The sequence below is a fragment of the Opisthocomus hoazin genome, chromosome 18, assembly GCF_030867145.1.
Source record: "Opisthocomus hoazin isolate bOpiHoa1 chromosome 18, bOpiHoa1.hap1, whole genome shotgun sequence".
NCBI classification, from domain to species: domain Eukaryota; kingdom Metazoa; phylum Chordata; class Aves; order Opisthocomiformes; family Opisthocomidae; genus Opisthocomus; species Opisthocomus hoazin.
Genome location: NC_134431.1, coordinates 5,972,191 through 5,998,382, shown reverse-complemented (window position 1 = coordinate 5,998,382; position 26,192 = coordinate 5,972,191). Strand labels below are relative to the sequence as shown.

Here is a 26,192-nt window from a genome sequence, read left to right as displayed (position 1 = left end):
ACCATATCCTGGGTCTGGGACGCAACAGTTGCACAAAAAACCCTCTTCTATATGTGTCTATAGAAAACACCAGAAAAATCTCAATAACGTATTAGCAATCTCTATGCAGCACTTGAATACCAAGGCAACAACAGAGTAATCCCTTTTAGAAAGAAAATGTTGCAAAAATGTGCTTTGCTCTAACCCATGGTGCTAAGACTATAATTTTCAAAAATACTTAGCTCGCACACACAGGCTATCTGAGAGGACTGACTCAAAATCTGCAGCTCGCCTGAAGTGCCTGGTGAATTCTTTTTGCTGCTCTCGAGCTCCTCCTGAATGGTAACCAGTTCGCAAAGCCAGCTGCCCAGCACTGGGACACGAGGCTGGTCTTGTTTTCCACGCAATCACCCCATCACTTCCAGCAATACTTGCAATGCATCGTCCCCTCTAAGTGGAAAGAACAGGCACGAGTACAAGAGTCTCTTAGTAAAACATTAATCTCAGATCACAGATTTATTTTATGGATTTGCAACACAGCCCATATTACAAACATTGTCTGGGAACATTTACAAGAATAAATAAGATGGACTCGCAGTTGTAAAAAAAAGATTACACTTCACTGTAATGTACAGTCAAAAAATATATCTGATATTCATTGACTTGACATTATTTACCTTCCTCTTTTAAGCTAGAAAGAAAAGACACTGAATGCACAGTGTTGAGATTTTCGTATTTATATTTTTTCCTTTTTTTTTTTTTCATACGTGCTTTATCTATCAAACATCCAAACTGTACAAGTGAGTTTCACCAGTGATCCATAAAGGCCCGAGAGGAGGGAGACGGGGCGGCACGGCAGCAGCAAAGACGGGCTCTCCTGCAGCTTCTCCTCCTTGCTGGCAACGCGCACCCGGGGAGCTGGAGCAGGATGCCGCTGACCCAGGCGCAGCCACAGCATCGCCGCGTGAAGCAGCGACCAGTCTGGCAACACGTGATGCCAGCACGTTTTAATTTCAACAAGACTGGCGCGGGGTGGGGGACAAGGAGGTGAAGGAGATTAAATCAATATGGCAGTGAATTTTGTCAGTTTGGTTAGTCAGTATGGGTTAGAGGATGCGCTAAGGATACAGCTCAAATTTCTGGCATAGCAGTACAGCGTTTAAGTGCCGGAGATGCAAGAAAGGGCTACGGGGGTGATGAGGGGTAACGCCAGTTCTGTTCCAGCTACTTGAAAGTCCAGCACATGAAGCCTGGTTAGACTTCCAGAAATGCAAACCACTGACCGTCATTTGTCCTGGGGAGTCTTGTTAGAGTACCTAAATTCATGAAAGCTTGTGAAGTGCTGGCCACACTCCTGCTTCCATCCCCACAAACGCACTCCTTTCCATAATTTCAAACCAGTAAGATTTCCTGGAGGTCCCCACTGAAAGATGATGTACTCACACAAGGAAATCAATCTCTATAGCGCAACACGCTCAAGGTATCTCACAAAGTCCCCCAAATAGTCACGTTTCAGGGTATCAGACTTCCCAGTGAAAAAGACCTCCACTGAAACACTGTCATTCTGCCACAAACGCCTCCAATAAAGTAACCACTATGCCACTAGAAACCTATATCCAGCAGGTCAGTCTCAAAGGGCACATCTAGAGCATACCTTCACCTCCCAACAAGCAAATCCTGGCTCCAGACAAAGTGGTGTGGACTGGCTCCTGCTTATACTTCTTAGAAACAGATCATGCAGAACTGAGCTGCAAGAAAAACATTTTAGTTTGCTCTTTTCTATTTTTTTTATTTATTTTTTTTTCCATCAGGAAACACTATGGGAACACCATCATCTGTCATTCAGTCTGCTGCATTATTTTGTTTTTTAAGGCTCAGGTTGAAAACAGAATAGTGGTGAAAAATCTGCTGCATGCACTGGGATGAGAATGGAAAGGCTAATTTCGATCTCTCATGTTTTTACAAACTGAAAAAGCTGCCAAGTTTTCACAATTATGCTAGTCCAACAAGAAACTGTAGGATATTCTGAGGATAGTTTATTTTTTACATGGGAGGCTTTTTATATATTCTAACACTGCAAATAAAGATTATAGAGTAGAGGTCACAGGAAGTCAGCAAGTTGGTGGGTTTTTTTTTTTCTTTTTTCTTTCCATCACACTTGGTACCACTAGGATTTGGTCTCTATGTGTGAAATGTATGATTTTGCCTGACTGTTACAGAAAATTGTACATTTTTTAAGTATGTATATGAGGAAGATGATTGATACCTTTTCCAAGTCAATGAACAGATAAAATATGATGGATTTTCCTAGTGGGCCTTGCCAGAACTGCAGAAAGTGGGCTTTGCTTGCTACACTGTTGTCTCGCCCTCGATGAGAGAAGAGCTATAGGTATTTTTGAGAACAGTGAAAGGAAGAGCACTTGCATTTAAATTGTATATTATGTACGTACGGCTATAGAAGGCTGCAATCTAAATAAACAGGAACCCAGGAGGGTTAACAGAATCCTTATTACTCACTTCTGTCTCCCTGACTTTAATTAGCTGGCTCCCCCCATTTCTACTCCTGTCTGTGCAGGAAAGATGCAGGAAGTTTGTTCTACTATTTCACAGCCTTCTACGAGCTATACCAAATTTCTGACCCTAAGGCAGTGGTTATGTTGAATAACTTTTGCCACATGGCCCCCTTTATTTTTCAGACAAACTGGGGTTGACTGAATTTTCTACACTTAGGACAAATGAAAGAATCTCAAATGAAAATACAGCAGGCTCACACCAAGTTCTTGAGATGCCCCTTGCACTGGCTGGAGATATCATAAAAGTTAACTGTGCTACCAAAGTAATGGAGTTGATCGCTTCAATTTATTACAGGACAATGCAGATTTCCGAGCGGAACATTGCCACTGCACTCCGCGTCCAGGACCGCATCAGGACTGTGTGCCGCTCTGTGATGACTTGTTAAGAATTCTGCAAGTGTGACAGATAGAGGCACCTTGTATTTGAAGACTCCGCTCTCAAGCAAATCTCCTTTTATCTTTGTCCCTCAGGATTTATTCTCTCTGTTACACTCCGACTGCTCCATCTCCACAGAGCTCCACAGCGTGGAATGTGGCATTACCTGTTCTTGATGATCTTGGCATGAACTCCGCAGAGTAAGAAAGATACAAGAGCAGCTGTGCAAGAATGAGAGACAGAACAAGGTGCAAGATTCCTACCTGTTTCAGGACTCCATTTAATCTGCCTTCTCCTTCAATGTCTGGTTTCTACCAAAGATTTCTTCTCTTTCCCATCTCTTCCAGATGGCAATTGGTTTAACTGCCTTCTAAATCGCCTGCTGCTGGAGTCTCTCTCCTTGCTCTGACTCTACAGCACATCAAGAGCAGTGGCCAATTCAATGAGATCCTTAAGACTGCCAAGGGAAATCCCACCAACTACTTCTAAAAGGCCTGTGAAAAGTAAATGGAAAACCAACTCCACCACTTGCAAGCTTAAGTCTATTGCTGTGGGGTCTACATTACCACCGGACTCTTTTTTTCACAGGGAGTTCACAGATCCAGAATAAAATGTTGGAAACTACTGATGCACAAATACACACTTTTGATGTTGGCAAGAGCTGTTCTTTGGGATTCCCTCCTCTGCCCTGCGGAGTTACACGGACCACACCAATGAGGGGACACAGGCGCTTCCTAAAAATCTTGGTCTGCCTTCTAGGAGTTATCCAGACATTCCCCAAACACGCATGCACACAGGCAGGGGCTGAGCAGGAGAGACGGGCTACGGTAACTGCGGGTTGACATGGGGGCAAAGGCCACAAGTGTTACATCTCAGTGCATGTAAAAAACCTTTCAATGCTAACTGTTTGTTGCCTGTGGACCAAAATAGATAACTCTATGTCACAAAAATGGCTAAAATGTGAATTAATTAAGAAGGACCCACCAGAGCATGGCAAAGGCAGACATAACTCTGTGCAACCTTGCTGAAGAGCTTAAATCACAAACTGAAAGGCCTCCTATTAACCAGTCCAGAGACACCCTGATCAGAAAATACCAATTTCAATATGCAGACACAAATAAAACCACCAAATCTTGTGGCCTGAGGTTCTGATTCAGTTACCTTCGCATGTACACCATACTCCCTTGCATGTTCTCTTATCTCTAAATTAATAACAAAGTACCTCAAGTCTATTTACAGGAGGTCAAACACTTTTTTCCTTACATGTGATTTGAGTGAAGGAAAAAAAAAAAAAAAAAGACCCAGCAGAGGACACAGCTCCTACAGAGATCTTACTTAAAAAACCCAAACCCACAAGCCACCACCAAACACACAGAAAAATAAAAAATGAAAAGATTGTTCAAGACCTACTGTACCTTTTAGGGGTTTTGCTGTATCTCTTTCCTGCAGACCACTCAGGGTCTTCCTTCTCCAGCAGCCAGCCTAGATAGCTCTGCAATTCTTTGTTTCGGTTACATCCCTTAATAATTTAAGATGTTAGTTACCCCTGAATCACCCTTCTTTACCTACTTTTAGTTCCTTGTATTTCAGATTAATCTTTAGACCAACACTATGCTATCGATAAACAGTGCTCCCTCACTCCTGACTGATGTCTGAATGGCAGTAAGTTTATCTTCATTAGCACCATTCAAATATTGTCAATATCATATTTTTCCAGCCTAAAAATCCATCATTGAGGAATTCACCTTTTCTACCCTACATCATTGCTTTCCATCCACAGCAGAGGATTGCTTTGGCTGGAAAGCTCACCCTGACTATTAATCCTTTCAGGGGTGAGAAAGCCTCCTTTATCTCACCTCATAATTTCTCTCTTTTCCAGTGAAAACAAACCCATCACCCATAATCTTGCTTCAAACACATTACCTATTTTGCTATGAGCTGTTCTCCACGGTTTAAACAACCTCAAGGTAACAAGGTTATTTAAAGCCAGATTCTCTTCTCTTTCCACACAATTCCCTTCATCATTAATTCACATTCAGCATATACGCACTGTGCAGTAAGGAACAGCATAGAGATCCCTGAGCCAACACAGACTGGAGCTGGGTCAGCCCCTGAAGCAACGTACCTGCGTGAGGATAGAACAGTTTGGCAACACGATCTCCAGCATTTGCTGAGCGTCCTCCCACCTGGGCTGTAGGCTGGACCTCAGGAGCAGGCTGAGACACACGGCTGAGTTACCACATAACAAGCTGTGACCAACAGTCGGGCTGAGGTAACCAACATTCGCATTAAACTTGTTGCTTGCAAATACAAAGTAAAATTTAGCTTAAATCTCTTTTCCTGCAGCTTATGCTAACATCACTTGGCATTTGCAGAGAGCTAGAAGCACGTGGTGAGTTGCTGTGGGTCAGCTGATACATGCACCTGACTCTATCATAGCATTTTCCATACCATAAAACACATTCGAACCTACCTCAAGACCTTAAGTAACTCCACTGCAAGTGCTATTCTGCTCTGCTCGTCCAACACCTCCTTCTCTCCATGCACAAATCCCTCCTATGGGCTTACTTCTGGCTTTTTAATCCTATTTCCTTCACGCTGCTGTTAAGCCTTGAATTACTTCCTACACTTCACATCTCAGTCGTGTTGCCATTTCTTCTGCCTCTCTACTCCTTTTATCCTGGCTGTCACCCTCACTGCCTGCACTGGTCCTTCAGGAACTCATGAGGGGGACCTATCGCTATGCTAGTTTCCATGTAAAATTAACAGACTGCTAAATACTAATTAAAATTTCCATAGCATCCACAGGGAGTGAACCCCTCTGGCTTTCTGGAGTTAGCGAAGTCACGAACACTTCGCTGACTTGTAGTTTCTCCCTACCTGGGCAGTTGTTGAAAAATCCTGTTCTAGCATTAGGATTCCTGCTTCCCTCTTCTTTCCTAACAGCACCCAGTTCCTGACCTACGCTGCTACAGCAAGCCACGTGTAATCAAAACACTAATACTTTGCCTTCCTTCTCATTTTTATCTCACAGTTTTGCTTTGCCATCTATTTTTTTTTCTGTGGAAAAAAAACAAACCATGAAAACCAGTAGCTTGTTTCATGAGGTGCCAGGCATCCACCTACAGTCGCAGAAGGAACTAACAGTGATTTTGTGATCTCTCACAGACAACAGAAAGGACCAGCTAGAAACTGAGCAGAGGCACCTGTGAGTGGGTTCTCACTGGTACTTCATGGCACGCTGGCTACACCAGGGACAATGTGGTTCAAGCTCATTTAAGACCTTTGTGATATTGAAGCCAAGAATCCAAAGGTCCTTGGAAAGGACATGAGCTAGGCGGGTAAGCATCCCATGCAAGCCCCTCCTCTGCCTGGCAGGAGGAGGATTATTGCTGTTCCAAGCACCCCTCCTCAGCCTGCTGCAGGTCTTGGTAGAGATGATAATGATTGGGTTAGATACTGGTATGTTTGAGTTGAGAGTTGCTTTCATCAGGTTTCATTTGCATCTTTCATTGTCAAGGCAAAGGTATGACTACCGAGAAAAGAATGACCATGAAGCAGAGGTGCCGTCTGAATTTACACAGAGAATTAGCAAAGCGTTTTGAACTTCTGCAATGCTCTGTGCCAGGCACTGACGCGACAGAGCTCCCAGCACAGTCTCTGGGTATTTACCCGAGGGTGGCAAACTACAGGGTGGTAACAACGCGGAGTTTCCTTGAACTCTTACCCGCAGTCTATCACCCAGCAAGTCTGTATCCAAAGAAACTTACATCTCCCAAAATGTAATTTACACAGAGAGCAACCTGGTTTCCCCGCATCCTCAAGATAAATAAAAGGCTAAATTAAAATACTGAATATTTTAAGGCCTTGTTCATTCAATTATTTTTTTCTCCAAGATTACCCTGCAGACCTTAATGATTAACTACTCAAACATACTCTTTCAGAAAAGCAATTTCTTAGCTGCTGAGAAGTCAGTGTGAGATCCAGCACCGTGGCAAAACACATCTGATGTTTGTTTCAAAGCAGGAGAGTTGCACCAGCATTTTTGCAGAACAAAACAAAAGCTGTTTTTCTTAAGAAGGAAAGTTGCTGTGCTGGTCTAACACTCTTTCACACATGTCAGAATAGGTTTCTGTGTATGTACATCCCCTTTCCTACCGCTTGGATGGGTTATCATTTTGAAGCTTGTAGGGCCTAGAAATCCGAATAAATCGCTCAACTACATCTGACTGTACAACAGTTTGGAAATAGTGAGGAAATCATGACCAGACCCAATTTTAAGATTACCTTCAAATTTTAAGCTTTCGAGCAGGAACCTTCCTTGTTCTCTGTTTGCACAGTGCCTAGTTCAGCAGGGTCCTGTTGTCACTAGGGGTCCTAAGTTCTACAGCAATACAAATAATAAATAAAAAATAATAATACATAGTATATGATCAATAATAACTACTTTATACCCTGTTTTTCAAAGACACACTGCACCCCAGCAAATATTTGAAAAATATGGTAACAAAGTTACCAGAGTTTCAAGACAAACGCAATTTGTTTGATGCAAATATTTACCCTTAAGGTTCAAGTGGCTGGGAAACTCCTTAATGGTATCGCTTCACCAGCACCAAAAAGAACACAGACCAGAGAGGTGTAACTGGCTCATGCACAGCCTTGGGAGTCTAGCAGAGACTGGGAGCAAACCTTGTGTAGAAGCCGAGGCAGTGAATCCATGAACAGCTTCTCACCTCCACCATCTATTTTCACGCTAAAAGGGGCTACATATGGGAAAAGAATTCCAGTGGTTTGTGGAGTGTTTTTTATGTCGACCTTTTCATTTGGAAAAACAAATAAAAGGAAACAGATAACAGTAGACAAATTGTAATGAATCATCTCATATATCCCCCCTATGGCTATCTCATTTTTCCCAAACGACTGCTGCATGAAATTAAAAAATTAAAGACTGGGATTTGAGAACAAAATTATAAATTAAAAAAGAGACATTTAAAAGAGAATTTCCTAAGGGTTTCATTCCTTCCCCACTCTGCAGTAAGGAGAGCAAAAATACAATCCAAAAGAGGAGAGAAGTAGTCAGAGGGGATTAGAAAGTCCAGTCTTTCAGCCTGTCTCCCATTTCGCTAATTTTTACAGTAGGTTATTTAAGAAGCAGTAGATGTTCCGAGGGAAAGCAGGCAGCAGCAAACACAGGCATCGTCTCCTCCTTCCAGCGAGGTCTGCGCAATCTCAGTCTCTTGCTCCGGGAAGGAGAGGTTTTCCTTCCCACACTTGTTACTGCCTTCCAGTGTGGGAGGGGGGAGAAGGGTCTGCCAGAGCTTGGGGTCTGGCATTTCAGAGACTCCTCTCCCTCCACTGGGCTAAAAGGAACTCAAGTATTCCAGTGCAACCTCATATACAAATTTATACTGTTCCTGAAAGAGAGAACAGAAATGAGTGGCTTTAGGAATACAGGTAAATTTGTCAGAGCTTCACTCTACAAGGTGCCAAAAAGGCCTCCTCCCTCCTTCTTATACCATTTGCCAAGACCAAGCAAACATTAATGGCATTTCTATGTGATCCTGAACAAGCATTACTAAGAGACGGTATCATCAATGGAAGAGAAAAACACTCAGAGACAGCCATGGCATGGGCTATTCATTATTTGCTTCAAGCCCTCATTGCACGCATTGTTTTTGAGGAAAGAATTCAGTGTGATCGATTGCGATGACTGAATTCAGGACAGTTTAATCTCTTTGGCTGCAGGGAGCAAGGCCTGGGCTTGGGACTGTTCTGCCTTCCTGGATTCAAGGCATGTCACAGCACTAAGCACCGGGCTGTACATGTGACAGGAGGACAAATCCCATCCCATCCCAAGCTGTAGGTGACAGCTACTCGGGGTTTAACCTCTCGGAGGCAGCTAGGCAGCGTCCATCACACTGCCAGGGCAGCTGATCCCCCTCCACTCAAGGAGAGAAGCAGGGGGACCAGAGGATCCATTACACCTCCTAAAATGGGACTGATATTAATTCTGACAGTTTCATGTTATGATTATAGAATCACAGAATGGTAAGGGTTGGAAGGGACCTTAAAGATCATCTGGTTCCAACCGCCCTACCATGAACAGGGACATCTTCCACTAGACCAGGCTGCTCAGAGCTCCATTTTGATGCATACTGGGCTAAGCCATGACATTTTTTTACCTCTCCTAAAGCCCCCCTGTATAAGCTGAGTGGGGTAAGGAGCAGGAAATACAACTTACCAGTGACTCCACCATGTTGGATTTGTTATTCCGTAACGTTTTCACTATGTGGAACACATCGATGATATTTTGCTGTTGAATCATTTCGCACACGCTGCAGATGGCACAGAAGGTGCCGCTGCGTCCCCCACCATTCCTGGGTGCAGAAGAAAAGAGGCAAGAGGTGAAGCCAGGTAAGGCCGAGGGAACAGAGGAGAGCACTGCTTACACACCAGCTCCCGCATCGCGTACACTACGGAAGCTCTGTGACGTAAGGACTGGGTAAGGACGTTCAAGGGTTTGTGAAACTGGAGACCCGCTCAGCAGAGGACAGGGATGGGAGGGCTGAGCTGACCCCTGGCAGCGGGGACAGGGAAGCCCCAGAGACTGCAGTGCTGCTCCTGGCTGCTCTGGGGCTTGCAGAGCTCTGGGGTCGGAGCTGGGCACCTGGCAGTGCCGCTTTGGCTGTGCCTGGGCTCCAGTCAGGAGACCTACCTACACAACAGCAAGCTGCAGAGCCTGTTCAGCTACTCCTCACCCACCACAACCGGCAAAATCTCTGGGCCAAGATGCTACAATGTAGCACAATATTTAACTTGAAGTGTATTATAAAGGTAATTTAGCTTAATTTTCTCCAGCTGAAGCCTGGCAAACCACCAAATTTCCAGATCCATAATCAGTGCTCTTCACACAGCATTTCGTGATGTTCCAGACAGTTTCCAGTCCTACTTACAGGCAGTGGACAACAGTGCGTCCGTCTCTCCCGTCGTACTGTTCCTGCCACTTCTCCAACCTTCTGACCACCTTCAGGAGGGAGCGTTTGGAAGGAGGGGTGTCCCTGTATGCTGGCCAGCCGATGTACTGCAGGTGCTGAACTATGCGATACCCATCCTGAGGCTAAAACAAAGAGCATTCTGGAGATGTTAAAGGGAACGGGGCAGGAAGCAGCGAGGTAGGGTAAAGCAGAGGGCACCGGTTACACAGCATCGTCCTCTCTGGATCCGATATGGTCAATGTTAACCCCCTTCACTCTGGATACCCGATACAGTGGGGAAACAAGGACTTTTCGGTAATCTGGATAACAATGATGACCTTAGAAATTACAGAGTCAGGCAAAAACCAAGGGCACAGCATTCCTTGGTTATTTCCAGTAGAGAATAAAGTCTCATTAAACTGTATGAATAGATGAAGTAAGTCTTTGCCTGTGCTGGAGGTTAGTTGTGCCATAAGAACTAAAGGCAATGGCAGCCCTCTAAAAAATCTCAGGGGACTGTGGCAGGAAAGGATCCTCATAAAGATTTTAGTAGTGGCCATTGGTGGTAAACGCAGATGGGTGCCGAGTTCACAGCATCCACCCTGCCAGACACACAGTTACAAGCCAGCTTCAGCCCGAGAGTCACAGAGCCTTAGCCTGATTAGCTATAGGACTTCCAGGCTGCACCTGGTTCACAGACAGCTGGCCTGGGATCTAGGAAGGCGAGTGTCTACCTGACCTATCTATTCGCGTAGCTGGACCACAAGGTTCACTCTGCAATGCCACGACTGAATTGCTGCACAGGCTCTGACCAAACCACGAGAGACTGATGGGTTAAACAACATGGAAATGTAATTTGTGGAGCCTGCATCCCTTCCTGATTAGAAAAAATGAAAAAGGAACAAAAAAGGAGACACAATCAATCTGGTAAACAACAAATGAGAGAAAAATCCTCTACTGAAAGCCTTTCCTACAGTCCTGAAGTTGCACTGCCAGGGTCCAGCATGGAGATAAACTTGGTTTCTGTCATTTCAGCTGTCCTGGGGCTAAGTGATACAGACAAAGAGTTGTTTACAGAAATGGCAGTTGCTTATTTACAGGAAAAGCAGCGGCAACTGGGAATCCCAGTCTAGCCAGTAAACGTTGCATCTGTCTTCAGAGATGCTGTATAGCAGCTGACAGATGGGAGAGCTGCTGACACTATCCCAGTTTGCTTCCTACGATATTGATGGTGTTACATGGGCTACTAAGTGATTAATTGTTCTCAAATAGACACAAAAAAATGCATTCCATTTAATTAAATACAGATTTTCAGTTTCTATCATCCACTTTCGAATTTCAGCCAAGAGTCTTTTGCCAATACAGACTGATGCAATTAAACCTTAATTAAAGGAGGTAGCTACTAAATTCTGCAGTGGAATTTTGTTCCTAGGTGGGAGATTCAACAGCTCTAAACCACAAGTCTTGGTTCTGCCTCTTCATCGTGCCAAAGTATATTTTTGAGAATAAACAGGGGAAGTGGTATTTCACTGATCTCACCCTGGCCATGTTGCAGATCCGGAATATCCGGTTGATGATATCTTCATCAATGTCTGCTGAAACAAACTCTACTTGAATTGGGCCGTAACTACAGGACGTCTTCTCTGGCCAGTACTGCATGCAGAGCTGGAAAAAATGCCAAAAGGAACAGAGGTACCTTACCATCAACAAGAAAACATATAATCAGTCATCTTACCTTTCAAATTTACACCCAGTTCAAAATCCATAACCAATCTCATATTATAGGTATCTCCTCAGAGAAGACCACCTCCTAGCTCAGTAAAAATTTTTTGTGTCAGGAATATGAAGAAAAAAATAAATATATTCTAGAAGCTTGACTTCCCCCCCCTCCCCCTTTTATTTCGTATGAACACAATTTGTAACTGATTGAATTCTAGGGTCTAAAGGTGCAGAAAAGGCAGCTGACAAATGAAGCTTCTGTAGGGGTATAGATTTTAAATGAACATTAACAGATTAGTGTCTGTAGGTAAACTTAATAGGAACCACGGAGGTTTGGTGTTAACAAGGAAACAGTACGTGCACTAAGAAAATTAATTTAACCAAGTGGAACTTCTTTCTCCTGCAAGATGAACTTTCTAGCTTTCTGACTCTACCAGCGAGCAGGGGAGGGAGAATGACTTAGTTCTGAGAGCAGCAAGAGCAGCTCCAATTTTAGGGTGAACCACAACCGAGCCTCTGCAGTTTGTGCAGCGGGTTAGAAGTCTATTTTCTTAACTGATATTACTGAACTGAAAGTATAAAAAAGATCCTATCCACACAAATTACTATCTAGGTATTTTAAATTTGCATGGAAATAGATCATGGTGAGAAAATATTTTGCATGAGATCTCATTAGCAGTTTCTGCTGAGATTGTATTTCTTTCTATTTTTTTCTTCCTATTTTCAAGTGTAATTTTTTTAGAAGTTTTGAAACTCCCAGATGCTCATTTGAACTTGATCTCAAGCTTTTCAAGTTCAATCACTGCCAGTAATAACGTCAAGTGTGTGCATGCTACCGCATTAATTCTGTATTCCTGTTATTCCTTTGATCATATGGGACTGAAATTGGGTGGGATATTCGAGCAATCTCCTGCATCTTTGCCCTTGTTAGTTTTTCAAGATTGAGCAAGCCAGCCAAGACCATATAAGCAAGTCCTCCTTTGAAGGTTGTCTTTACTCTTCATTCAGACTTTCAAGCAGCCTACAGATCTCCTCTCAAAGCATCTGTCCAACAGGCAAGGAGATTTGAGCTGAGCAGGCTCTTTAGGAAACAATCTCAAGATGCATTGGAGAGAAGAAAAAGATTAAACATTTCCCTAATATTAAAAGTCTGCTTTTCATAAAGCAGGTCTGTGAATGGCCATCTACACAAATGTTTATGTATATACAATGCTCAATATGCTCTGCTATGTTCTCTGACCTCCACGTGGTTCTATTTGCACTTTTTCCCTGCATAGTGGATTAAACGTTCACTTGCCTATTTAATTGAACTCCTTTCCTCTCCACAGTTCAGGCACAGCTTTTATCTAAGCAATTTTTGTGTTTGTGTTCTACTCAAGGCGATGAGTAACACGCCCTGCTCATGCACACAAACGCAGTGCTTGCGGGCAGCTGCACACCAACGGTGCTGCAGTGCTCAGCGTACAGCACGTGGATTCGGCAGTGACGAACAGCTAGGCAATTACAACACTGTCACACAATGGCAGTGCAAGCACAACATCCTTAAGTTTCCTTTTTAGAAACCTCACTTCCACAACCGATATCAAACTGTCACACCTTGCCTTGAAAGCTCGTAAGATACCAACTTTGAAGTCACCCTCAACTTCCAGTGCTAGCTGCGTGGTTTTGGTGTTGGCTGCAGACTCGACCCAGGTGACACCATACTAAAATAACTGACAAAGGGACTTCATGTGTTGCTAAACCTCCTTTTCTGCGCCTACAGACTACCTCATAAGAACAGAACTTTGCTAGGAAAAACAAAGCAGGTAGAGCCTTGTGCAGAAAGATAGGTGCAAGAATCACACTGGCTGAGGCTGCTAGGTTGGTGTTTTCCAAGAATGAAGTGTGAGCACGTGCATCATCTCCAGAAAAAGCTGTGGTTTCCTTCAAAGTGTCAGAAAAAAAGGAAAAGATGAAATCTACCTCTGGATTCGGTGCCACAATGCAGACTCAGGCTGGGTGAATCGGACAGGAGACAGCAAATGCACACGACCTCCAGTTCTTCACCCGTGGTGGGACCCTGCGGGTCACCAGGAGAGCCCACTTCTGGGCTGAGCTCCTACCACGGCTGGAAATGAAATCCCATAGTGTTCACCCTGACGGGAGATCCCCTCAACAAACAGGGATCAGCTTCTCCATTACCATCAAAAAAAGAGACCATTAATCTCGCTGCCTTCAAGCGCGGTAAGATTTTGAAGAGACAAATGAAAAATTAATCCATGAAATACCAACTACTTGAGGGTTCCTCTCTTCATGTTTTAACAAGTGCTGTAATGGGCGAATTAGCCATGCCAAACGTACTCTTCAGACAAATTGCATGATTATGCCTTTTTGAAAGCTGTTATCTTCTGCCACTCATCAGCAAGGTGGCTGGAAATGCTAGTACAGGAGGAACCGCAGCGGCTCCTCCCTCGGCAAGCTCAGCCCCTGAGAACAACGGTGTGTTTCGTAGCCAAGAAACCAACTGGCACTTGACACTGGGAAAAAAAAACCCATCACAGCACAACACGCTTCTCCAGAAACCATGCAAACCGCACTTCTCAGTACCACAGAATTGCATTGGAAATCTTGGGGAAAAGATCCTTTGAATGATTTCAGCATCTCTCTTGGTTTTACTCTCCTGGAAATGCCATGTAAACAGGCAAGCATGAAGCTCACCGGGGCTGTGGCAGAGAACATTTTTCTGAACTAAAGACAAAACTACGAAAGGGAAGAAAGCAGGTCTGGGAGGAAGAGTTTGGTCCACAAACACGATGTATTTAGGTATCTACTCCCTGAGAAATAGCTGCCTTAGAAGGAACCAAGCACGCATTATACCCCAAAATATTACCTCTTACTTTCCAAGTCCCTTTCATCTATTTATTGGGGGAGGGCAGAGCACAAGAAAAAGGCAGCAGAAATGCTCTTAAAACTATCTGGATTTGAGAAGAAAGTTACATGTTGGAAACGATGAAAAATCACTTACCTGTGCCGCATCCATCTCATTCAGCATCACAACAGAGGAGCAGTTGTAATCAAACACCAGCCTCCAGAAGTCTGCTACGGTGTTGGGCAAAGGGTGTTGGGTTACAATAAAGGCAGCAGGTTGCTTGTGGCTCTAACAAAAGAATAAGATTAGTTAAAAAAAAATTCAATCAACTTTTATTCAAACGAATATTATACCCGGGAGGCTATGGCTAGGCAATCTGAGCCATTTAACCAGATTATACAAATCACATATCCTTCTCCTTGTTATCGCTCTGCAATGAATGAATGTCTCATAATGGGATTCTTTTGCTCCCAATGAAGACATTTCATTAAAGAAGTGTCACAAGAGCAGAGATTACCCAAATCAATTATTTATATTTTGAGACTCAGCAAATAATACTAATTCTACTATTACTACTACTACTATCAGTAATATTAATAATTGGAATGAAAACAGCTGGAAGCAAACGCTATCCTTCTTGTTGCAATGGACTCTAGGAACTACAGCAGGGATTAGCCCCCCCGCCCGCTGTTGCTCCCTGGAGATGTAATGCTACAGAGGCAGCACGTTTGGATCCCAGCCATCCTTTAAGAGCTCGTGGGGCAATATTCAGAGCCTGTGGCACCGGCATTTAATTTCTGAATCTATTCTTTCACCTCAAAAAAGGCTTCTGACCTCAATCTCCCTAAACTACGAATGGGGGGCACTGTGCTCCCCGCCTCCATGGGGCAGCGTTAATGACTGTTTGTAAGGGACTTTGAGATGAAAGGGTACAAGCTCAAAACCTTATCGTGTTCCAGCCACGGCAGGCGATGCTTAGATGAGCCTACAAACCACATAGTCCTTTGTGCTGCACATCTGTGGAGCAGACTTGAATCAAAAAGCACAATATTTCTGGGTAAAAAAAACCCAAAACAGATTAAGATTTTGGTTCAAAGTAAAGAAATGAATAAAACCCCGAAGTATTAAGATGGCAGTTGTGGGGGCTGGCCTTTTCTCCTCCCTACGAGCCAGCTGTGGGTGGAAGTCCTGAGCAGGCCGTGCTGGGAGGGGGAGCAGGGGCTGTGCATGCTCTGCACCAGCTTGCAGCTGCGCGGTGCTTCTGAGCATGCATGTGCAAGGAGAGTGATGGGACATGAAGCAGAGGGAAGGAAAAGGAACAGTTTTCTTAGGAAATGATTAATCTGGAATGGATTTTTCCTCTTTCTCTCTACTCTGTATTTCAAGCCTAGGAGCACCAGTACAGGTCAAAAGCCATGTCATACCAGAACAACAGTGGTAACAGTGGCAAATAAAACCATGAGTCCTATTGCTTAAGTAGAGTTAAGAACACCATAATGTTTCTGGTATGTTTTTTTCACTGTGCACTGATATAGCAGATTGCATAATTAGCTAAGCTGTTGGCTGAAGGTAAGATGTGTTTGTGGGTTTTACCATTAGCAGAAAAAAAAAATGTGTCCCACCTGTTTTCTTTGCTACCGGTGAGGAACTGGGTTCACTGTCCTACTTTAAAGGGAAATGCACACAGAGACGTTAATTACTTATGTAAGAGAACATGCGTAGGATCTTGGGGGAATGATGATGACAGGAACATGACATGGACTTGTGTCTTTCTACAAGGCCCATGTATTAAATTGCAAACCTATCACCACTTCTGTATGGTTTGACTCAGAGATGTGGCTAAAGTTTCTTTGCTTAAGGATTATGTTTTAGGGGAAGGTGAGGGACAGCATTTCTCCTTTCTTCTTAACAAACTGTTTTGCAGATGCAAACGTGGCTTTCCAATGATGGTCACAGGAAAGAGCCTAAGGTTTGTTTACTCGAAGGGGACAGAGGACATGAAGAGCAAAGGTCAGGAGTCTTGAAATCTGCTGGAGGAAAATTGCTTCCCTCTGTGGGCTACAGTGGCCCTTTGGCTGTATTCCCAAAAGCTAACTCAAGGTAGAAGAGGCTAGTTTTTAATGCTGTGTCAGTTTGTTGACTGCAAAGTCTCCAGCACAGTTTTAGCTAGGAGCCCAGATCAAGTGTTTTGCCCCCTGAGGGAGGGTTCAAATGGCATTCTATGTGTAAGACTAATTTCACAGAATCACAGAATCACAGAATAGTAGGGGTTGGAAGGGACCTCTGTGGGTCATCTAGTCCAACCCCCCTGCCGAAGCAGGGTCACCTACAGTAGGCTGCACAGGATCTTGTCCAGGCGGGTCTTGAATATCTCCAGAGAAGGAGACTTTTTTGGTGAACACAGTCCAGATCAGCCTGTCAGATTGCTTTCCTGAGACAATTCAGGTTTCCAAACCCAGGCTGTAACCCATTCTAGGTGTACCACCATGCCCTTCCTGCTCTAGCGCTTCTTCCACCACAGCTTCCATGTAATTATAGAATCACGGAAAGGTTTGGGTTGGAAGGGACCTTAAAGATCATCTCGTTCCAACCCCTCTGTCATGGGCAGGGACCCCTTCCACCAGACCAGGGTGCTCCAAGCCCCATCCAACCCGACCCTGAACACTTCCAGGGAGGGGACATCCACAAGTTCTCTGGACAACCTGGGCCAGGGCCTCACCACCCTCATAGTAAAGAATTTCTTTCTTATATCTAATCTAAATCCACCCTCTTCCAGCTTGAAGCCATGACCCCTTGTCCTGTCACTCCATGCCCTTGTCATGCAAGTTTGCTGACGACACCAAACTGGGAGGTGTGGTAGATACACCAGAAGGCTGTGCTGCCATTCAGCGTGACCTGGATAGGCTGGAAAGCTGGGCAGAGAGGAACCTGATGAGGTTCAACAAGGGCAAGTACAGGGTCCTGCACCTGGGGAGGAAAAACCTCATGCACCAGTACAGGCTTGGGGCTGACCTGCTGGAGAGCAGCTCTGCGGAGAGGGACCTGGGTGTCCTGGTGGATGACAGGTTAACCATGAGCCAGCAGTGTGCCCTGGCTGCCAAGAAAGCCAATGGGATCCTGGGGTGCATCAAGAAGAGTGTGGCCAGCAGGACGAGGGAGGTTCTCCTCCCCCTCTACACTGCCCTGGTGAGGCCTCATCTGGAGTACTGTGTCCAGTTCTGGGCTCCCCAGTTCAAGAAAGATGAAGAGCTATTGGAGAGAGTCCAGTGGAGGGCTACGAGGATGGTGAGGAGACTGGAGCATCTCCCCTACGAGGAGAGGTTGAGGGAACTGGGCTTGTTCAGCCTGCAGAAGAGAAGGCTGCGAGGGGACCTAATAAATGCTTATCAATATCTGCAGGGTGGGTGTCAGGAGGATGGGGCCAAGCTCTTTTCAGTGGTGCCCAGTGACAGGACAAGGGGCAATGGGCACAAACTGAGGCACAGGAAGTTCCGTCTGAACATGAGGAAGAACTTCTTCCCTCTGAGGGTGACGGAGCACTGGAACAGGCTGCCCAGGGAGGTTGTGGAGTCTCCTTCTCTGGAGATATTCAAGACCCGCCTGGACAAGGTCCTGTGCAGCCTGCTGTAGGTGACCTTGCTTCGGCAGGGGGTTGGACTAGATGACCCACAGAGGTCCCTTCCAACCCCTACTATTCTGTGATTCCGTGATTCTGTCATAAGCCCCTCTCCAGCTCTCTTGCAGCCCCTCCAGGCACTGGCAGCTGCTCTAAGGTCTCCCTGCAGCCTTCTCTTCTCCAGTTTGCACAGCCTCAGCTCTCTCAGCCCTTCCTCATAGGAGAGGTGTTGCAGCTCTCTGATCATTTTTGTGGCCCTAAACACAGAGCAAGCTGCAAGTCAAATAAGACTTGAAAAAAGAGATAAACATGAGAAATCTGTAAATAAAATGATCAGCATGGGGACTCTGTTGCCAGGTGTTCTCCAGCATGTGCCTGACTTCACTCAATGAAAAAACTAATAATAGTTCAAGGCAATATGGCATGGATGATGTCTTGTAAGAGTCCATGCTCAGTACAAGACTGCAGACATGAAGCTACTGGAAAAGACAAAAAATTTTCAAGGTCTGTCCTTAACAGGAACACCTATGAAAATGTGGGATTTTGGCTGTCCCACTCTGATTTATTTTTTTTTCAAAAGCTGCTAGAGTTAAAGAACATCACAATTGCTGACTTTCAATGACAAATGAGAAATTCCTTTGCCACAAAAAAATATAATTAGCAGGAATTTTGTTGGGAAGGATACAAGTATTAGCAAAGTGCTTGGAGGTAATGAGTGCTGAAATGTGCAAACACATTCCCAGTCCCTAAGAAACTAGAGAAGAATTGATTGTGCTTCTGCAGATTTACCAAAGCACAAAACACACTTTAAAGGAAAAAAAACTTTCCTCAGGCATTTTTACAATGAAAAGAGCACAATCTTTCTGAAAAAAAAATCTAAAATTAATTCTATGACCATTTGACTTAACCTCTTAAATGCAGTAGTATCACCGTTCCCCAAAGACTGAAAGAACAGACAAAATTAGAAAAGACCAAACGCAACATTGCTAGGGAAAAAACGATGACATTTCACCCTGGATCATATTTACACATACTCCAACTGCAATAATTAGTGGCTTTCGAGACATCTCCATCCAAAGGTAGTTAAGCATCACAGCTAAAAGAAACCATCAACCTAATTCATCCTGTACAAATGGCCTGTGCTGTGGGATTCTAGCCTATAAACAAAGCAAGGGGAAACGCCTTCGCACAGGTTCACATCAGCTTAACTCCTCTCCTTCAGCCTTAAAGAATTTTGTACATCTGACCCCTGTACTCCCGTATTCTTAATCACATAAGCTCAAATAAATCACTTGCTCCACACTGCAAACTATTATTTTCAAAGAGCTGATCTGGCAGCTCCCAGTGAACAATTCTCTTCCAAGTTATACAACAACCAATGTGTGGGAAGAGCTGTCCCACCACTTTTTGTCCTTCTGCCTAAGATAAATCCTCAGACTGCACGCTCATAAACTACTTTGTCAAGAATTTTCTACCAATGTGACGCAGAACTACAACAGTAGTGTGATAACCATAGCCTAGGTGACACATTCCTGCATGCCTTTGCTCGGTTTGGAGATATCAGATCCAAAAACTGCAGGTAAAAATAAGTTTTTTTGCCTTGGATCCCTTTCTCCCAGAAAAGCACCCCGAGAACGAACAAACTTGATGCAGACTAGGATTGGTGGGGACAGTGCAGTGCTGCTTACATCCATGAGTGCAGCATTGATGTAGTTACTTGATTCGCCATCCACGGAGATGAGGAAAGGCAGGCACCGGTCCAAGGGCAACACATCCATGCAGCGGTTCTTGTCATGGTTCCTTGGCAAAAGACCGATGCTGCAATCTTCTGGCCGAACACGCGGTGTCACAATATTGAGAGTCTGTGAAGGAGGGAGGGAAGAAGGGAAAGACAGACAGAAGAAGGCTGAGTGTCTTTGAATTTGCTTCCAAGAAGGATGCCATCTCCACAACACGTTCATTTTATAGGTACTTAGACTAGCAGATCTTTGGGATCCCAGAGAATGAAAATGAAGGAGCACTGAGGAGCTTGTTGCTGTTATAATACATTGCATTTTGCACATTGTCCTGAGATGCTCTTCCAAACACTGCAAGCTCCAGCATAAATTGAGGGCACTACACTCATACTAACAATTTCCAGCTCTAAAACCCCACAGAAGTTAGATAACATTTCTGTTCTTTGCTAGAGGTTGGAAATAGTTGTCATAGCTACAAGTTCCAGCTTTGACGTGGTCATGGAGTGAAACCTCCTCATGTTTTACCATCCCCAGGGCAAAAAAACATGGTTTCTTCTCCCTCTTCAAGTGAATCCTGTGCAGAATTACCCCGAGTATTGACCTGGCTCACCCAGCAGGTCAGCCTGGGTTCAGATACTCTGGTGGATCCTCGGTCAAACTGAGTTATCTTAACAATGCATATAAACACCTAAGAGAAAACGTTTGGGTTCTTTTTAACAGGAAAGTATCTGTTCCATATATTATTTAGATTGCTACTTTCCTTTTGGAGTGACACATAGGATGCCTCACTTACATAGTCATACCTTGTCTCTGGGGTCTTGCTGTCAGCCTTTTACCATTATCTGTCTTTCTCACAGCTTGACAGACCGTATTTCTTTAAATCTAATTTACTTTTGTGTTATCCACCGTGGAGTCCTCCTGACAAACCAATCCAGGCTGGTCAGCAGGGATCAAAAACAGCAAATCAAAGTGAACGCATCTTAACACTGTCGCTTAAGTCGTGGTAGATCAGTGGCTATTTGATGTCATTCTACTTTCACTTGTTACGTGTCTTCTCCCTGAGCAAAGCCCATGCAGTCATATAATGAGCTCCTTTACAGCTAGAGGAACAAAAAATATTTAAGGGACAAAAATTCTTACAAGGAGCTTGACTTCTTCCACAGAGAGGTTCCGAATGGAGAAAAGAGGGTCAAACAATCCAAGATAAAGGACAGTGTCAAAGTATAAAATTTGAAATAATACAGTTGCTCTGAATTATGCAGGTTCCACATTAAAGTCCCTTTGTCTGGAGATGGAACGCAGGTAGTCTGGCTGGGGAAGCAACACGAAATCTCAGCTCTCTGACACTGCTGATAACTAGGCAGGTGACTTGTTAGGGATTTACTCCTGTCTACTTTAGACCCTTCCCCTCTCTCCCTTGCTTTTGTACTTCAGAATATAAAAACTCTCCAGAACGAGCTTTTGCATGTTCAGACAACACAGAGCGCATGAGAAATGCATCTGGCCTTACCTGAGGGCCAGTGGGACAGAAATAATACAAATTGCACAAACAGATCTACAGTTAGATCAACTGGTTCTTAAAGATTGCAGCAAAAGATATCATCTTTTGCATTAAATTCAGACAATTAGGGCTGAAGAATGCTCTGAGCTAAAAATCCTGTAAAAATAGATTCTACAACTAGACAGAAAACGAACCTCTTATGCAAAATACAGTGGAGCATTTCCTTCCCATAGGAGCTGCCAGCCCCCAGCAGCTCAAAAGAACAAGCACGGAGGCGACAAATCTCATCTCCTATCATGACAAAACACGCCCAGCAAGCGGTGACATTTTCTTTAATAGCGTAACAGCATTTGATGAAGTTAGGCTTTGGCTCCTTCATGCCAAGCGTCCAGAACCAGAAACACTTTCACAGATCTGATATCACTTGATAAATCCAGATCTTTTTTTAATTGAACTGTCGTCAGTTGGGATCCACATTCTTTATCTCACTCTACCAACCCTGATGATTCCCTGTAAGCTTTCAGATAAAAACCACACATTCTCCCTCTGTGTAGAGAGGAAGGAAGAGAGGCATCTGACTCAGACTGGGGCTCCCAAAAGACATTCTCCTGCTGCAAAAGATACTTTACTGGGAAAGGGTGGGGAAAACACATTTCCTACAATTAAAGGAATCTCCACCTTTTTACTGCTGACTAAGAAGAACAGCCTCTTAACAACTAGCAGAGGTCTCTCTCTTTCTATTTCCCAAACTCACCTTGCCCCAGATTTCCTACAATATTATGCTTTTTCCACACATCGGTGTTGGCTGAAAATCCTAAAGGGATTTACAGATACACAGGAAAGAAGATTAGAAAGCTTAGTTCACTGTCCCGCAGGGCAAGTTCTCTACTGTGCAAGAGGTCCAACCGCACACTGCTCGTGGCTCATGTGTCCCAAGCCCATTTATTAAGGTGGGATAAGCAACGGTGACAGCGAAAGTTAGAGGGATCCCCATTTCCTCACTGGCCCCAGGCAAACTACACTACTCTAGCGCTTGTGAGATGGGCTACCTGTCATTTCAGCTCTCACCACCAGGTACTCAGCAAAACCGGTGAACTGAAGGATCCAGTTAATTGAAAATTAGTAACAGTGATTCTGTGATTCTGTAACAGAGAAAGTAATGCTCGCTGAGCTCACTTTCTCCTTCGCACGGAAAGATGTCAACAAGCTGATTGTCAAGGCTTGGAAGCAGCATATGAGCCACGAGAAAGGATAATAGAGGACCTTGAGGCATAAATGTTTCTGCATATATTACAGAAGAAAATGAACAACAGAATATTTGTTGAAATAAGAAGTACAAAATTATCTGCAAAAATTAGTACTCTTGCTCTACTGAAGCGATGGGGATTTTTTTTCCTCGCCAAAGGCTGAAAAGTCCATGCTAAAAACAAATCTCTGTCGGATCCAGCAGTAAAATCAGAAAAATCAGCTGAAATCAGACCTTGACTCAGCATTGCCCTTCTTTGCTCTGTTGGAAATTGTAGAAAAACACAGAGAAATCGACCTTCAATACACAAACTGCAATGACTGAAATATACGGTATTACCTGAAACTCATCTTTTATCTGGCTGGAATTGGTCTGTGGATCTGATCTGCTGATGTTGTAGTATATGGATCTGAACTCACAAACTGGAATGGCCGTGTTGCCACAGAGACATGCCTCCAAAATGGCGTCATGGACAAATACATACTGCTCCTGCATAGGGGAGGTAATAAGATATTAAAATCATATTTTCAATACAGTTCATGAAATATCATGCTTTTTTTTTTCTTAAATCATGCCTGATATGCGTATTTGGCTCTGTTTCATGTGGAGACAAATTACACAGTGTGCTACGTGACAGCTTTGTGAGCATATTTCATCCATCATTGAACATGAGTTCTCCTGTATTCATTTCAAATTTACAAGTCAAATGGGAAGTCACCATTCTCAGGAACGCTGGGACAAAACGGGAGTGGGCTGAGGAGGAAATGGGGGTGTAAAGCTTTTCCTTTCACAATCATGAGGCAATGGTCAGGAACAGATTGTGCTTGGGACCTGCGGTAACACCAGAGAAGCACCTGTACTAACAAGTCTGCTCCATCTGTCTCTTCAAAACCCCTTGATTCCTGGTATTCTGGGTAAAGTTCTTTCCTTGAACTAAATGTGAGAAGTCCAACAAAGTTAAAAGCTCGTCTCTGCTCCAGGCTATTGTCCTGTCCCTCAGGAGAAGGCATTGAAGCATATAGGAAACACTTGCCTAGCAGGACAACAGTTCCATGGAATTTTGTGCAGCTGCTAGACGCTACGTGATGGAGCAGCTTGCTTCATCAGCACCCAGAGCTTGAGTCAAGCATGTTTCGTTTTTTTATCTCTTGATTGATATAAAGCAGGTACTATTTGAGTCTGCAATATACCTATGAATGAATCATGAGAGGATTCGGGAACTAGCTTTTTTCAACTGTGAGAATAAAACTAATCAGCAATGTTAAGACCTAAACTTCAAGGTTTGCCCTCCTGTCTTGGAGGCCCTGAGTAGCTGCCAGTGAATGTGATTCGGTGCACATCTGGTCATGTTTAGCCACTGAAAGTTCTGTATAATCACATCACAGAAGACACAAGGGTTGACCTAATGAATTGCTGGGCTCCTGCTGAGCAGGGAAGCTGACAGGAAAGCAGCACATCGTAAGAGGAGCCCTGCTGGTACCTACCTCCGTCTGCACCAGATTGACTCTTTGGGATCGCAGCTCTCGCACACAGTTAAATATATCTACCACGCCTTCGTTCTCTGCCATGTCAAGCATGATGTCGATGGCAATAAAGCACCCTGTTCTCCCGGCCCCAGCACTGAAAAGAAGAAAAAAGCATGAGGGTCTGGCATGGTCAAGGGACCAGGAAGAGTTAGGGCTTTATCGAGGAGAAAATACCCATATCACACACAGCTCTTCTCTTGGAAGCTGCTCCCCTCTCCCTAATGGGCTGATTATTTTGTGTAGCTAAATTAGCTTAGTGTTTAAGAGAATGAGGTGAAATAATATTTCTTGAAAGGGAAATGGACCCAGGTAGCAGGAAAAAAAGTCTCGTGTTCTTGAACATCAACAAAAAAATTACTCTACAAAAATAACCATTATGATTTTACAGGTCGGTTCACCTGCACAGCCTCTCATCACACAGGTGTGGGAGAGCAGCCTCCACGTTGCAAATGGACACAATTCCAGAAATTCTCTTCCATGGGACCCTTTAAAAGGCATGCACATGTTCACCTAAGTGGGCATGATGAAAGGGGCTCAGTCCTCCACCTCAAACGTTTCTTTTCCCTTTTTAATCAGGGGGAGCCTGGGTCCCAAGGAGGGTGATTTCAAGTTGTGGGTTGTAAAATTACAGAGCAAGGCGCTCGTCAAAACCTTCAGTTTAGAGCCCCCCACTGCTCGTGAGAATTGGACCTTCTCCTGCAAAACTGTGTTGTCACTGCATCCTCCTTCCCTCCTGGGAAATCATCCAAGCTGTTTAGGTGTGAAGGATAGAGAGAGAACGTCTCTTCACATTATTCCGAAGGAGGAAGGAAAACTAGGCTCAAATCAGGGAAACTTCAGTTGCTTAAAAACTCCAGCAGAGCCGAAAGCAAGGAGATACGAATGACCATAAATTAATGGACCAGATTAATCAACTGCTGAATAGAGAGAAGATATTTTTCATTTGCAGAATCTTAATGAGTAAGTGGCATTTCCTCTCCCTTTATCTCTCGGCTTTTCAGAATTTTAACAAATAGTTATAACATTTCTATATTTAGAGGATCCTGGCACTTCATAAATATCGAACAGTGATTTTATCCAGCCAGGCATCGGTAGGGAGAATTTGGTAATTACCACTTAAAGCAAGTCATTAAAATTCAAAAGCAGATAAATAACAGAGAGGAAATGGCATTTATTCATTAAAACATGAAGGATGAAAACTTTCTCCTTGCTTTCTTGGTGATAATGAATCAGGTTCAGACTCCTTCCAGGGCTGACCCATGTCATGGCATCAAGGTAGCAAATTCAAGCCCTGAGCTCTGAATGAAACCCCTTCTGCTAGCTCCTTGGGCTTAGCCGTATTTTATTGTAAAACCAATTCATCGTTTGCTTTAAAAAAAAAAACAAAACAAAAAACACCCACACAAAAAAACCCCACAAAACTGCAGCAAAACAAAATCAAAGCAAACAAAAAAACACCACCTAAACCTCAAAACTGTTAAAAAAACCGCAAGAATTAATTGATTTTCCTTTTTAACGTGGTTGTGGGATGTATTTTCTCTCTCTTCGTGATCACAGAGCATGGCACTTAAGTAATTGACTGTGGGCTGATCAGGGGTGAGATTCTGAGGGAGCCCGCTCGGTTTCCCAGCCTTTCTGTCTCCTTTACGGAATACATGCCCCGAGCTGTGGCCCAAGCACTGCAGAAGTAGCTGCTACAAACCCAAACTCCATTTTTGTAGCAACATCTTCCTTTGCATTTTAAGTCATATAATCATGAGGGTTTACTTAACTGCGGTGGTTACACAATCAACTGCTCTCGCTGTAAAGCAGAAGAAAGGACATTTACCTGTGTCCAACGCTCACTAATACAGTAAGTCCTTTGAGGTCTGCCATCTCCTTCTGATTCACAATGTGTCACTCTCATCATAAATTATATAATCCACTAATCCAATCCACTGTAATCACTCAAAATTTTTCTCACGCAGCAAGTTGATAGAGGAACCTGACAACTACTGAGAGAGTCGCAGTCAGGAGCCCTGGTTGCTCCTCCTGGCTCTGATGCCAGCCTGCCTGCGCACCTCTGCTCCCACCACTACCAGTATGGCTGGTGCACACC

The 26,192-nt window shown here is 44.0% G+C and overlaps 1 protein-coding gene across 8 annotated transcripts in view; it reads right to left on the bottom strand.

Moving 5' to 3' along the window:
- Nucleotides 1-463: 463 nt before the first annotated feature.
- The window catches only part of PTPRT (protein tyrosine phosphatase receptor type T), a 475,971-nt gene continuing 450,242 nt past the window's right edge, over nucleotides 464-26,192 (bottom strand). For all 8 annotated transcript variants that reach the window (XM_075438296.1, XM_075438300.1, XM_075438302.1 and 5 more), the window contains 8 exons: nucleotides 24,053-24,188; nucleotides 22,908-23,057; nucleotides 19,774-19,947; nucleotides 14,626-14,757; nucleotides 11,442-11,567; nucleotides 9,882-10,045; nucleotides 9,170-9,305; nucleotides 464-8,342 (listed from right to left, as the gene is read on the bottom strand). In XM_075438296.1, the coding sequence (XP_075294411.1) occupies nucleotides 8,289-8,342; nucleotides 9,170-9,305; nucleotides 9,882-10,045; nucleotides 11,442-11,567; nucleotides 14,626-14,757; nucleotides 19,774-19,947; nucleotides 22,908-23,057; nucleotides 24,053-24,188 (1,072 nt within the window). In that variant the 3' untranslated portion in view covers nucleotides 464-8,288. The remainder of the gene's footprint in view (nucleotides 8,343-9,169; nucleotides 9,306-9,881; nucleotides 10,046-11,441; nucleotides 11,568-14,625; nucleotides 14,758-19,773; nucleotides 19,948-22,907; nucleotides 23,058-24,052; nucleotides 24,189-26,192) is intronic.